The sequence below is a fragment of the Condylura cristata genome, unplaced genomic scaffold (assembly GCF_000260355.1).
Source record: "Condylura cristata isolate star-nosed mole 26May11 unplaced genomic scaffold, ConCri1.0 scaffold00001, whole genome shotgun sequence".
In the NCBI taxonomy this organism is placed as follows: Eukaryota; Metazoa; Chordata; class Mammalia; order Eulipotyphla; family Talpidae; genus Condylura; species Condylura cristata.
In genome coordinates, this window is record NW_004567102.1 from 86,905,240 (window position 1) to 86,918,505 (window position 13,266).

The 13,266-nt window shown below is 56.2% G+C and overlaps 1 protein-coding gene across 1 annotated transcript in view; it reads left to right on the forward strand.

Moving 5' to 3' along the window:
* The first annotated feature begins 4,234 nt into the window (after positions 1-4,234).
* Positions 4,235-13,266, forward strand: part of IGF2R (insulin-like growth factor 2 receptor) — a 112,992-nt gene continuing 103,960 nt past the window's right edge. The window contains exons 1-2 of the mRNA XM_012735188.1: positions 4,235-4,262; positions 4,601-4,679. Of these exons, the coding sequence (XP_012590642.1) occupies positions 4,235-4,262; positions 4,601-4,679 (107 nt within the window). The remainder of the gene's footprint in view (positions 4,263-4,600; positions 4,680-13,266) is intronic.

The following is a 13,266-nucleotide window of genomic DNA, read 5'->3' on the forward strand; positions in this document are numbered from 1 at the left end:
TCCCCCTTCAGTTTGGGAGGGCGGGAACGTCTTGGACATGGGTAATGGGGTCAGTCTCGCAGCAGCGTGAACGTGTCTAAGGCCACAAACTGTCCCCTTGAAAATGGTCAACATGTAACTTTTATTTATTTATTTTTGGTAACTTTTATTTATTTTTATTTTTTATTTTATAACACTTTATTTTACATTTTTACATTTTTTTTTTCCGTCTCCATTGTAGTCCCCGCGGGTTTCCCATCACCAAGTCACCCGTGTGCCATCACCATAATCCCGTGCACTTCCCTCCCGGTAACTTTTATTTTTAACCACAATAAACATGTGGCTGGAGCCCTTCCATTTTGCGAAAACAAGTAAATACATAAACTCCCTAGACCAAAACTTTGGAACAAGTGCAAAGAACCCCGAGGCGCGTGTCCTCTCTGCCCGCCTCCCCTCCTGGTGATTAACGGTTCACTGGCTCCACCTGCATTTCTGGGGCTTGGAAATGATCATTAAAAGCATCAGAAACCACCGCGTGCCGGTGGATGAGAAAACACCGCGCAGGGACCGAGCCCGAAACCCGCCGGCACCTCCTGGCCGCGGCCCTGGGACCTGCGAGTGACTCCTCTTCCTCTGCCCTTTAGAAAGTCCCAGCCCTCCCGCCACTGGGGTGCTGCATTTTTGGGGAGCCTCTCCCGTGACTCCCTTGATGTCTGTCTGGAATGAACCCCTCTGCAAAGGCATTTCTCGTGCTTCAGAGTTGGGCTTTCTGGGTACACACGAGAGTGCTGGTTGGGTTCTAGAAACAATTCAGCGTCAGGTGCCCAGGCACGAAGGCTGCTTGCCTGCAGGCAGGTCTGGCCGGGAGGGTGACCGGAGGGTGACGCGCGCCAGACCCCGCCCGGCTGACCAACAGTGAGGCTACCGGCTGCCTCGGTCAGCGCGGGGAGAGTGCCAGTGCCACCTCTAGACACGAGGACAGCGGCCAGCTAGACAAAACCTCCCAGAATCTGGGTTTCCCCTCGAGCGCGGCCCCTCCGAGCAGGCCTGGGCGCCAGGCGAGGGCCCGAGGCCAGGGCCCGGGGCGAGGGCGGTGGACGAGGGGGTGTGGAAGAGGAGCTGCACGCCGACGGGCTTTAGTTGCAGGAACTAAGATCAGGTGCGTGTCATTTTCACATGTCAGAGACACTCATTCTTTTTTTCAAATATCCTCAAACGCAAGCGATTCCTCTGCACTCGCAGGTCACGCAGACCGCGTGTGTTGGGCGCGGGAAGCCGAAGGCTCCTCCTTGGTCACCCAGACGAAATGGCGCCTTTGGGGCCAAGAGCGGACCTGGGGATGATGAGGCAAAGTGAGCCGGTCAGAAAGGGAGTCAGGTGGGGGTGGCTTTACTGGCCTGTGGATCGGGGCCGGCAGAGCACAGGACACTGGACTCAGACTTGATGGAAATGGGGCTGGTCACCGGTGGGGGTGGAGCAGGGAGGAGGCGGGGGGAAGCGGGGTGCGGACAAGGCCTGAGGTGGAGGGTAAGTGAAGCAGGTACCCACCGAGGAGGAAAGATGCACCCCAATTTAATACAGATGGCAAACGACAGGTAAATCAATAAAAACAATTACAAGAAGGAAGCCCAGCGGGTGAGACTGGCTCTGGGATGCTGCACTTCGCGCTGAGTTGGACAATTTCGGGGTTCCTCACCTGGGGCGCCCTTCAATACGACCTTGACTACCCCGTCACAATCCTGACCTCGGTGGGCAACCCAGTTGTTTCCTGGACCTCTGACTTGTCCAAAGGACAGCGGACCAGGGCTCAGGCCGGGTGGATGAAACTGGTGTGGAAACGAGAAGTTCCTTTTCCGGCCAACCAGACAGCGGTACTACCAGCGTCGGAGAAATTTTCTGTGGCAGCTAACGTGGCTGTAAATATAATTCCGACTGGATGCCCAGGGGCCGCTTTGGCTGGTCATATAGAGCCACGTTTGGGGCGTCAGAAGGAGCGGCTGGAGCTTTTCAGAGCAGGATGAAGCGTTCATGCCTAGGAGCTCCTGGGAGTGTTCGGAAGGATCATCTCACATATGGCTTCGGGTACAGCTTGAATAAGCTCCAATCGCTAATAAGTTAAAAACAGCATGTCCCTGGTAGCAGTTGATGAGCTGCGTACCATCCCCATCTTAACCAAGGAGCCCAAGCCTTGTTCCAAGTTGTGGGGTACATATTTCAGGATATTCTTTTTTTTTTTTTTAAGATTTATTTTTATTTATTTGTGCATACAGAACTGGGGTACAGGCCATAGGCTCAGGGGCAGCGAGAGGCTTCACCAGAGGCAGAATGGGGAACAGAACAGGCAGATCGACGAGGAACACTGCTGAGGGGAGCAGCGGGCGGGTCAGGAGAGGTCTGCCGCGCCCTGTGGTCACCTCTGGGGCAGGCGGCAAGCGAGAATAAAAAACAAGCGGAAGCGGCTTTAGATTCTCAGTGCTGTGCTTTAACCCGCTGCGCCCCCAGGGAGGGCCTATTTCAGGATGTTCTTAATGCCAAGGACCTGAGCGTTGGTCGAAGCGAGCCTGTGGCACAGCTTTGCTCCTAGGTCGCGTAGAGAGCTAAAAACATTCCTTAAAACAAAGTCATGGCTCCGCGAGACGCCCCTTGCAGGGGCCTCACCCCGTCCAGCTGCGCATGCGGGAGCCCTGGTGGGGTGCAGCAAGCGCCTCGCTGCTCCCTACCTTTCGCACACAGCTGTTTTTGAAGAGCATCAGCACCCCGAAACCTCGCCTCTTACTTCTCCAGTTCAGAGGCGGACACTTCCCGCTGGATTTCGTTTCAAAAGGCCTGCGTGAGTCACCGGAGGCAGCGAGAGCTGTGTCGGGCCGCGTGGGTCCCAGCCCGGGGGCCGGGCTCCTCCCGGCCCGTCCTCTTCTCCGGGGCTGGCCTCCAGGAGGCCGAGGGCAGTGGTGGACAGCGGCCCCACTGCAGCCCCTCAGGCACTGCCACCCTCACAGCCCCTGGTGCCTCTGACTGTTCAGGCCTATCCCGAACTTGCATGGAGCGGCCAGGCCGGGCTCCCCGCGGCCTTGCTAAGGCCCCTCCCTGCAGATGCTCGGCATGAAATTCCAGTGGGGGAGACACACCCCTGCCCCCGCCCGCGGCCCGGCAGCGCCACACATCTGCAAGCGGAGCGGACGAGGGCGCCCGGGCTCGACGGGCTGTCTGGCCCCAGAGCTGCGGCTTTCCCTCCACTGCTCAAATATCAGCCTTGCCCCAAGGGAAGGGCCACCTTCTCTCACTCCCGACAAGGAAGTTGAGAAATGACACAGCATGAAGCTGTGAGGGTCACGAGGGCCCCCGCCTCCGCGTCTTCCAGCCACAGAGCGAGGAGTAGGGAGGAAAGCCTTGTTCTGGCTCCGGCAGCTCCCCGAGCCTCCCCCCCCCGCACAGTGGCTACCCTTTGCTGTGTCGTGGTGAGACCCCCCGAGGAGAGGGAGGGGGCCGCTCTGACCTCCTCCTTTCAGGTTTTTGTTTGTATTTTGTAAGATTTATCTGTGCAGGGCCCTCCCTGGGGGTGCAGAGGGTTACAGCGCAGCACTGAGAAGCTAAAGCCACTCAGCATGAGTTCGATTCCTGCCCCGGAGGTGACCACATGGCACAGCAGACCTCTCCTGACCCGCCCGCTGCTCCCCTCAGCAGTGGACTTCGTTGGTCTGCCTGTTCTGCTCCCCACTCTGTCTCTGGTGAAGCCTCTCACAGCCCCTGCACCTCTGGCCTGTACCCCAGCTCTGTATGCACAAATAAATAAATCTTTAAAAAAATATTTATCTGTGCATACAGAACAGGGGTACAGGCCAGAGGTAGTGAGAGGCTTCACCAGAGACAGAGTGGGGAGCAGAACAGGTGGATTGACTGAAACACACTGTGGCAGGGAGCAGCAGGCGGGGCAGGAGAGGTCTGCTGTGCCCTGGGGGTCACCTCCGGGGCTGGGGATTGAACTCATGCTGAAGCGGCTTTGGCTTTAGCTTTAGCTGCGTAGTGCTGTGCTTTAACCCACTGTGCCACCGGGGAAGGCCCTCCTTTCAGGTTTTAAAGTGAGGTTGAGCTTACGCTCTGGACAGGAGGGAGGAGCCCAGGTAGCATGAAATGGGGCCGCGAATAGGGAGCTGTCGCTAGAGACTCAGAAATTCCTGCTTCAGGCTCATTATCCCCTCGGGGCTGTTCCGCTTGCAGACAGGTCCTGTGGTCCCCAGCCTCGGAGGAAGCCGACGCCATGAATGTCCCAGTGCAGATCCTGGCAGGTGGGAGGGTGCAGAGCGAAAACATAGGCCAGGTGGGCTAGACGGGGTGGGCCGCTCTAGGGCACCTTGAGAAGTAGGAGGGGAATTAGGAGATGAAGCAGAAGGCTGAAGGACAGGTGAGAATTTGTGAGCGGTGAACAGAGTGAAACTGGTTTGAGAAAGATAAAAATTAACAGTTCACAAAATCAGGAATAAAATGATGAGTAGCCATGAATGATCTATGAATTGGCCAGAGTCTATATCTTCTTTCATTAAAGAGTTTATGTGTTTTAAAATAAAAAGTCTTCATAGGCCGCACCTTCTCCCCTGTCCCATTTTGGAGCCCCTTCCTTTTCCAGAATGTTCCAGATCAGACCCCCTCAACCTCTTATCCTCGAGCGTCCAGACAGGCACCAGTGAGGCAGCGCTCACCTCTCAGTAACTGCTGATGAGCGAGGAAAGAGCCGCGGCTCTCGGGCACTGACCCCGGGTGGGGCCCTGGGCGGCACTGATGCGGCTGAAGAGCAGACAGAACGTGCCGGCTGGAGGCGTGCGGTGGCGCTGTGTGCACCGCCCCGGTGTGCCCGGGCGTGGGTCCGGGGCCTCCGTCTGAGTGCTGTCGGCTTCACCCTGCCGGTCCGGAGCCTGCCCCTGCCCGCCATGGCTGTTTGGTCTGAGCGAGGCGGCCCTTCTGGAGAAGCGCTGTTCTCCGGAAAGCAACCTGTCAACTTACGAAAAACCAAGGCTTTTAAACTGTGAAAACGGGCAGGGGCTTCGGGCCATTGTCGCCAGCCTGCCCTGCTGTGCTTGCGAGATGAGCAGAAGGAGAAAATGCCCTCACGCCTTCCCCTCCTGAAGCAACACGCACCTCTGCCGCCCGCTTGGCCGGCCGACGCGGGGTACCGTCCCCTTGCGCCTCGGTCTAAAGTGCAGAGCGTCCCGTCCGGACGTTAGTGCTGCCCAGGTTGCCATGCGAACTGGCCATTCACGCCACTGACCCTCACTCCCCAAATCCACGTCCAGAGTGTGTCCTATTGTGACTTACGGGCAAGACGCGCGGGTCATGCAGCGGACACCAGTGGACGCCGCGACGGGCTCCCCCCGCGGTTCCTGCTCCCAGCTCCCAGATCTTGGAATTTCCTGGCCCGTCTGGGCAACAGCACATCTTTTGCATTAACAGCGGAGGCGCAAGTGCTTGACAGGTGTCTCTGCGTGGGCCCATGATGGAGAGGTGGCTTTGGCCAGCACCTGGGTGTGGGGCGCTCGTCAGAGAAGCGGCCCGACGGGCGCCTGGGCCTCCGGTCCCGCCCGAGGGCCCCGGGGAGGGCTGGGGGGACATCCGAGGCACTGGCCGCTGATGTCGTTACTGGGCCCTGTGGAAGGAAGCTCCGTAAAAATCCAAGAGGAAGGAGCTTCGGGTTGGAGAGCCGGGAAGATCTGGGGGACACTGGCAGGCTGGAGTGCGCGTGGAAGCAGTAGCCCTTGGCCCACACCTCGCCCAGGCATTGCTCGCATCAGGCTGTCGGTTCTGTCTTTCAGTGGCCTTCGGGGTAAATCATGATCTAGTGAGAGACTCTTGATTTCTGGATGCTGTTCGAGCAAATGAATCAAACCTGCGATGGGTGTTGGGGCTCAGCCCAGCCTAGGCACCCACAGTGGGAGCAGGGGCCATGGGGAGCCCTGATCTGTAGCTGTCTGGAAGCAAGCGTTTGCTGGGACTCGGACCAGCCTCCGCCGACAGGGAGGCGGCCTCGGGAGCCGCAAGCCACAGCCCTCACCTGCGAGGCGCCCGAGGGCAGGCGGTGGCAGGCGGAGAGGCGCTCCTGGGCAGCAGTCTGAGGCGGGTGGCCGGGAGCCGCAGCGCCCTGTCGGAAACCGATGAGCAAGGACGCCTGCCAGCCGTGCGGTTTGTCGCTTTATTTGGGGACGGGCCTGTGGGTGCTCTCAGTTCAGCTATGCTGGGGTCACCGTGGACCAGGCAACGAAACCCCATGAGTAGTGTCCTCGCCAGAGGCCCGGGCAGGTGGACATCCAGAAGGAAGGACACGTGGAGACAGAGCAACTGAGATGCGTCTGTCAGCCCAGGGGCCACCACGCTGCCTGCCCAGGCGGGGGGGTGGGGGGGGGCCGCCTGCGCCCCACCCACTGGGCATGTGTTGGGTCCCCACCATATTTGTCCCCTGGAAGGGAAGTTCCCCGTGATTTCTTCCAAGGTCAAATGTTTACAATCTCTCTGGCAAGTTTTAATTGGTGTTAATTACTGAAATGGTCTTAATTATTTAAATGGCCTTAGTTACATAAATTGATTTCTGTGCTGCTCTCTGGCAGGGAAACCCCTTCACTTCGTTCACTTGGGCCGGCAATGCCGCCCGTCTCTACCGGCACCCCTGTGGGCTCCCTTATATTCTCCATTGCAAGACCAGATTCCCTGGGAACATTTCCTAATAAGTCACTTCCACACGGAGCTCCCTGGGGTCTCCCAGGGAACTATTTTAAAACTTTGCTATTCCAAATACACTTTGCACCATCTTCTCAGGTTACATGAAAACCCCATGGTGACTTTGTTTGGAGTCATATAGGGGGATAATCGCTCCCGAATGTTAGATATTATGATATTAATATTTCCACACAAGAAATGTGACTTTTCTCCCCATCTGAGTCTTCTCCAATATCTTTCGCCAAAGATTTTATAATTATCTGAGTATGGCCATACGTTCTTAGTCTGTTAGATTTATTTCCAGATGCCTTGCCATTTTTGTGGCTACTGAAAATGGCAGGGTTTTGTTTTAGCTTTGCTTCTAGCTACATGTAGTGGAGTTTAGCTCCTGGTCCTATATTTGTGCTGGAATTCTGAACGTTGTCTATGAGAGATGTGTGTCAGGGACCCTTGGTCCGTCTAGCGAAGTCTACAGACTCCTTGAAAGAATATTCTCAGTGCAGAAAATAAGACACATTGGATCACAAAGAAACCCAGTGCCTGTGTTGGACTGCTTGGGGGTGACCTGGCAGCAGGAGAGTGCCAGGCAGGCAGGCTTGGGGGGGCAGGGGTGGGGGGCGGGATCCTCTTTCTGTAACCACGGGCTGCATTTCACTTGGCTTGTCTTGGAAGGCTCCTTCAGTCTGCTGGCACCCCAGGTCACACTCGCAGGAGCCCCCCACAGGGACGTTGCTTGGAGGTGGGTTAAGTGCCCCCAAAGAGACAATCAGCTGCCCAGCGTCCTTAGGGGGATGCAGTTGGCAGAAGCAAATGCGCTTCCACAGATAATAACCTCAGACAGATTGTAGTTATCGAGACATTTAGTTACAGGGCTCTGACATTTAAGAAGTTGGGGGGTTGGAGTTTTGTTGGCTTTCGGAGACAGGAGAGCTTAATAAAGCCAGAGAAATGATTCTTTAGTTTTCTGCTGGAAATGCTGGAAATAGCTTTTTACAAGAGCTGTCATCTTTTTAGGAGAAACATTAATTGTTCCTCTCTCATAGGTCTGTGAAGGAAAAGCATTTCTAAATTCCTCTATTAATTACAAAATAACAAGACAAAGCAAGATCAGAGTTGCCTTCTGTCCTTTCAGTGAGCCAAGAAACTATTTACGGTGTTTTTAATACACAGTTTGGTCTTTCAGTTGATTTACATAGGTGTTGGCAACAGAAGGAGTTACGTAACAGTGCGACCTCTTTCTATCAAACGGAGATCTGAGAGAGCTGAGTTTAAAAAGCCTTCTATTTTTATTGAGGATATTGAATGTTAGGTTAAGCAGGAACTTTCTTAAAATTATAATTTATTTATTTATATATAGACTTACGTCGTCGCTCGCGTCTGTACAGCGTGTGCTCCCCTCTCGGGCGGGCCCCGTGGAACCCCACCACCAGCCCCCCGTGCGCCATCACAGTTCCCTGTGCTCCCCCCGTCCCGGCCCCCCGCCCCGTCCTCTGATTTATGGTTGCCTGTTTATTTTGTTTTCTTTATTGCTTCCCCCCCTCCATTCCTTGTTTGGTTCCCTATATTCCTGCTCTAAGTGAAACCACCTGATATTTTTCTTTTTCCTTAAGAAGGAGCTTTTTAAAGTCTCTGTTTAGAGCAGTTTTCGGCTGCCCACAGAATGGAAGGGGCGGGCAAGGGGTGTGCCCTCTACGCGCACAGACGCTGCCATCGCCTGCCCACCAAGGGGACACCGGTTACGCGGGTGAGCAGACGCTGACGCATCACACGGTGGCGGGCGGCGCCCTCTCAGGGCCTGTGACGATATCACCCAAAGACCGTCATTGCCGTTAAGGGTCAGCCTTTGTGGTGTTCATTGTACAGATCTGGAGAAATGCGTAATGACAAATAAAAATGGAAGCACGATATACTAAAACCAGTAGGATTCTCCCAGAGCGGTTCCCAGGGGAACACGTCTAGTTATAAACAGCTGCATTGAGGAAAAAGAAAGGTCTAAGCAAGTTGACGTACACTTTGCGGAACGATGAACCAGGCCTAAGTTAGGAAAATGGAGAAATTAACAAAGATGGGAGTGGAAGTACATGAACTAAGACATGAGCTAAGAAAAGATAAAGTAGACAGATCTCTAACTCTGCTACCTCAGGAAGGAGAGAGGAACACAAAGAAAATTTCAAGAGAAAGAGAAACATTAGAAATATGAAAGCGCCTGAGACTGTTACGGCTGCAACCAGCAAATGCGAACACCCAGAAGAGACAGATAAATCCCTGGAAACAGAAGCGGAGTCATGAAGCCCTGGAGCATCTGAGCAAACTGATTAAGAGTGAGGGGATTGATGAGACAAAAAGAAGGGAAACAGCTCCCAGCACACAAGGCCGCCCCGCCCTTCCTCCCCGGCCTCCGGCCTCCGCTGGCCTCGGGCCTCCGCCGGCCTCCAGCCTCCACCGCAGCACACCCAGCTCACCGGGTTCTGGATGTGAGCGGGAAGGCTGCAGCCCTGACTCCTACGAGGAGACGGGGGGAGCCGCCTTGCCAGTGGTCTTGCGATGTTTTTGGTTTTGTTTTGTTTTTATTTGACAGCAGAGGCCAAAGCAACGAGACTCCCGCGCACCGAAGAGCTTCCGCGCAGCGAAGGAGTGTTGGGGGGCCGTGGCTCTTAGGCGGGGGACAGCCCCTGAGCACGCGGTCTGCAGAAAGAACTCACGGAGCGCTGCATTTGAGAACTCACAGGACTCGGCAGCATAAAATTAAAAATCAATTTAAACATGAGCTCGGGAACAAAATAGACATTTCCAGAAAAGACAGGCAAAGGAGGGCTTCCCCGGTGGCGCAGGGGCGAAGCCTCGGCCTCAGAGCTAGGTGGCAGCCACGGCGCATGAGTTCGATCCCTGGCCAGGGAGCGACAGTGGTGGGTCTCAGTAGATCTGCCGGTTCCGCTCCCCTCTCTGTCTCTGGTGAATCCTCTCACCCCCGCACCTCTAGCCTGTACCCCAGTTCTTGTGTGCATAACTAAATACATCTTTAAAAAAAGGAGTGGAACTCACAGAGACAGAAAGTAGGAGGGGCTGCGGGTGGCGGGAAGTAGGGGCCTCATGAAGGCTGCAGTTTCGCCATGCAGGTGAAAGCATGGCGTGGGCAGTGGTGGGAAGTGGGTCACCACGGGAGTGGCTTTACCACTGCAGGACTGTGTGCTTGACAATGTTTCACACCCCCACGCGCGCACACACCCGCACACACACCGGTGGATCCTGAGGATGGAACCTGGTACAAGAGCGAGACACCTAACAGAAGCTGGGGGGTGAATGCTGACCACAGGTGCCAGGGCAGCATGGTGCCCACCTTGGCATGAGCCCTTCCCTGTGCTGACTGGTGGGAGGTGCCCGGGGCAGTGGGAATGAGCCGGTCAGCACAGGGCAGCGCAGGGTGGGAGGCTGGCGCCCTGCCTCAGCAGGCCGCCCGAGGGCTGTGTGGTGTGGGCGAGGCGGGCTCCTCAGCCAGGGGCCTGCTGGGCCCCCCAAGTCCTTCCCGGCACAGCTGTGCGCCCTGGGCAGTTGCTTCGTCAGCCCTAAGGCTCCTCTCAGGGTCCCCGACCCCTGAGTGGGGTGATGCCAAGTTCCTCCCTAGGTTTCCTGTGGTGCCGCCTTCCAGCCCATCAGTTTCCCTCGTGCCTTCCAGTTACTCTGCTCGCAGCTGCAGCTATTTAAAATGGACAATGCCGTGCAGGAAAAACCACTTTGCTGCCACGGGACGGGGCCCAACCTCCAGCCTGCCAAGAAGCCAGCAGGCGGGAGAGCACCTGTTGGAAAAGCTGATAAGGTGAAGTCTTACCACCTGCTGCCTCGTGACCTCTCATCTGGCCATGACCTCAGCGCGGCCATCTTTTCCGCTCTATTAAAAACCCTCGACCTCGGGTGTGGAGAAAAAGGAACTCTCCTGCACTGCTGGTGGGAATGCAAACTAGTACAACCACTATGGAAAACTGTGTGGAGGTTCCTCAAACTGCTCAACATGGAGCTTCCCTACGACCCAGCCATCCTAGGTATCTACCCAAAAGACACAAAAACACTGATTCAAAAAGACACCTGCACCCCCATGTTTATTGCTGCTTTATTCACAATTGGAAAAACATGGAAGCAGCCCAAATGCCCAAAAGTAGATGACTGGATAAAAAAGATGTGGTACATATATACAATGGAATATTACTCAGCAACCAAAAAAGAGAAACACATGTCTTTTGCAGCAACTTGGATGGAGCTGGAAAAGACCATGCTGAGTGAGATAAGCCAGAAAGAGAAAGAAAAATACCGGATGGTTTCATCAGAGCAGGAGCGTGAAGGACGGGCAGGGGTGGGGGGAGGGAATAGTGAACAGCTGTGTACCAGAGACATTCATGGGAATGGGGTGGGGACCGGGATCAAAAATTGAGGGGAGGGCATTGCACTGGACTATGGTGATGGCACAGGGGTGATTTGGTGATGGGAAGCCCACAGGGATGACAACGGAGATGGAAAAAGGCACAAAATGATGTAAAAATAAACTATATTAAAATTTAAAAAAAACAAAACCAGAAAAACCTGGACCTTTGTTCCTCCTCCAGGAAGTTTGGCTCCTACCTGAACAGGACTGGCTTTGCTTGGCCTCCCGCTCACTCCCCCCTGCAACCACCCACTTCCACCTGTCGGCACGGCACGAAGGCTCCCCAAGAGTGTACGGGTGTAAAGAAAAGCGCGCTTGCAGGTGCGAGCAGCCCAGGGGCCCAGAGCCCGCCGAGGGGCAGGTGCCAGTGTGCTGTCCTGCCGCGCCGCGGGGGGGCGGCTGTGGGAGTCGAGCAAAGTCCCGAAATGCAGAAGTCAGTTGGGAATGTTTTTAAAGGGCAGCCAAGCCGGCGTCTCGCTTCCAAGTAACAGGACTGATTCCACGGTTGGCTTTTTAAGCACTTTATCTTTGCTAATTATTTAACTTTGAGTTTTTTGCTTTCTCACCAAGTAAATATTCTGAAGTTGGCTGAAAGAACATAATCATAAGATCACCCCAAAACACTAGGCTTGCAGTGTGTTCTGGGGGCGAGGCGCCTGGGTCGCGGCTGGGGACGCTCAGTTTTGCTTCTGCCCCACTGCGAAGGGGTGACCTTGCAGCCTTGACCTCCCTGGGTTTACTTCTTCCTCTGCCAAATTAAATTTTGGACTCTTAAAAAAATTATTTATTTATGCATACAAAGCTGGGACACCAGCCAGAGGTGTGGGCGTGAGAGGACTCCCCAGAGACAGAGTGGGGAGCAGAACAGGAGGATCCCCTGAAATCCACTGCTGAGGGGAGCAGCGGGGAGACAGGGGAGGTCTGCTGCGCCCCGGGGGTGGCTCCCTGGCCGCAGTGGCTGCGGAGGCTTCCCAGTGCTGAGACTTTAACTCCTGTGCCAGCAGGGGGCCCTAAGTTTGGACTCTGACGTCTAAAATGATTAGTGTTCGGCCCGCACGTTCGGTCTCTCCTCTGGTACTCAGACCTGCGTTTCCACACCCCCCTTCAGCTGGGGTCTCCCGGGAGGCGGACCGTCGGGGTCTCCTGGACGATAGTGGGCAAGGTGCTCCTCATTTTCCTCAAAGACTACTAGAAACACATTTGCAAGGATCAGCGGCTGCCATGAGGCGCCGCTTCTCCGCTGCACCAGTCGGCCGTTGCCCTACGCCAGGGCTGCAGCCGCCCGCCGGCCACGAGTGGCCCTGGGTTCCGTCAGGAGGTGCCGTGAGCGCTGCTGGCCACGGCGCTCCCAGGCCACTGTCGGGCCGGCCAGGCCTGCGGCACCATTTGGGGCTCTCCGTGGCGGAGGGGGTCTCCGCTGGTTCCTGGTCTCGCCGCTGTCCTGTGTACTGAGGACGGGGACACACCGTCCCCGCACGCTCCGGGGCCTGGCCGGCCCCTCACAGCCAAAGGCTCCCAGGCCCGCGGGGCGGCTGGCAGCTCTTCCACGCGGGCCTCTCCACCGCGGCCCTGCAGCAGCTTCTCCAAGGTGGCGGGCGAGGCCAGCGGCTGAGGGGGCAGGGTGGGGCCTCCTGTCCACATGGTAATGGGTTATGGGGAGACCCCCGCCCGCCCGTGTCCTGTGGGAGGTCCTCGGCAGGGGGTGATAGCCAGGACACCTAGCGGAGACTGGGCACTGCAGTCTCCGCTAGGCCACCGACACGGAGGCGGCTTGAGGAGCGGCTGAGTGTTTAACGCGCCTGCTCTGAGGACAGTGCCCAGCGTCTCAGGCTGGCGCTGCCCGTGTCCGTCTGTCCCAGCTTCAGCTCCTTGGGATGTTCTGGGCCGGGCCCCAGGTGGACCAGCCTGTGGGGGTTCTGCTCACTGGGGGCCTGCAGACTGGGCTGCAGGGCCTTCCCTTTGCTTGGATGACGGTTTAACGAGGCGTTTCCCTCTGAGCAAGGCAGCGGGGAGATCAGCTGCGGCCAGGGCGAGTGGGTGTCCGACCTGCGCTTTCACCTCCATTTTCGTTCGAAGTTTTCTCAGTGAGAGACCCCCCAGGCCATTGGATGTGCTGGTGGGGGTGTATGTCTCATTTTACTACAAGTGCGAGACAAGAAAGCAGCCGAGGGCCC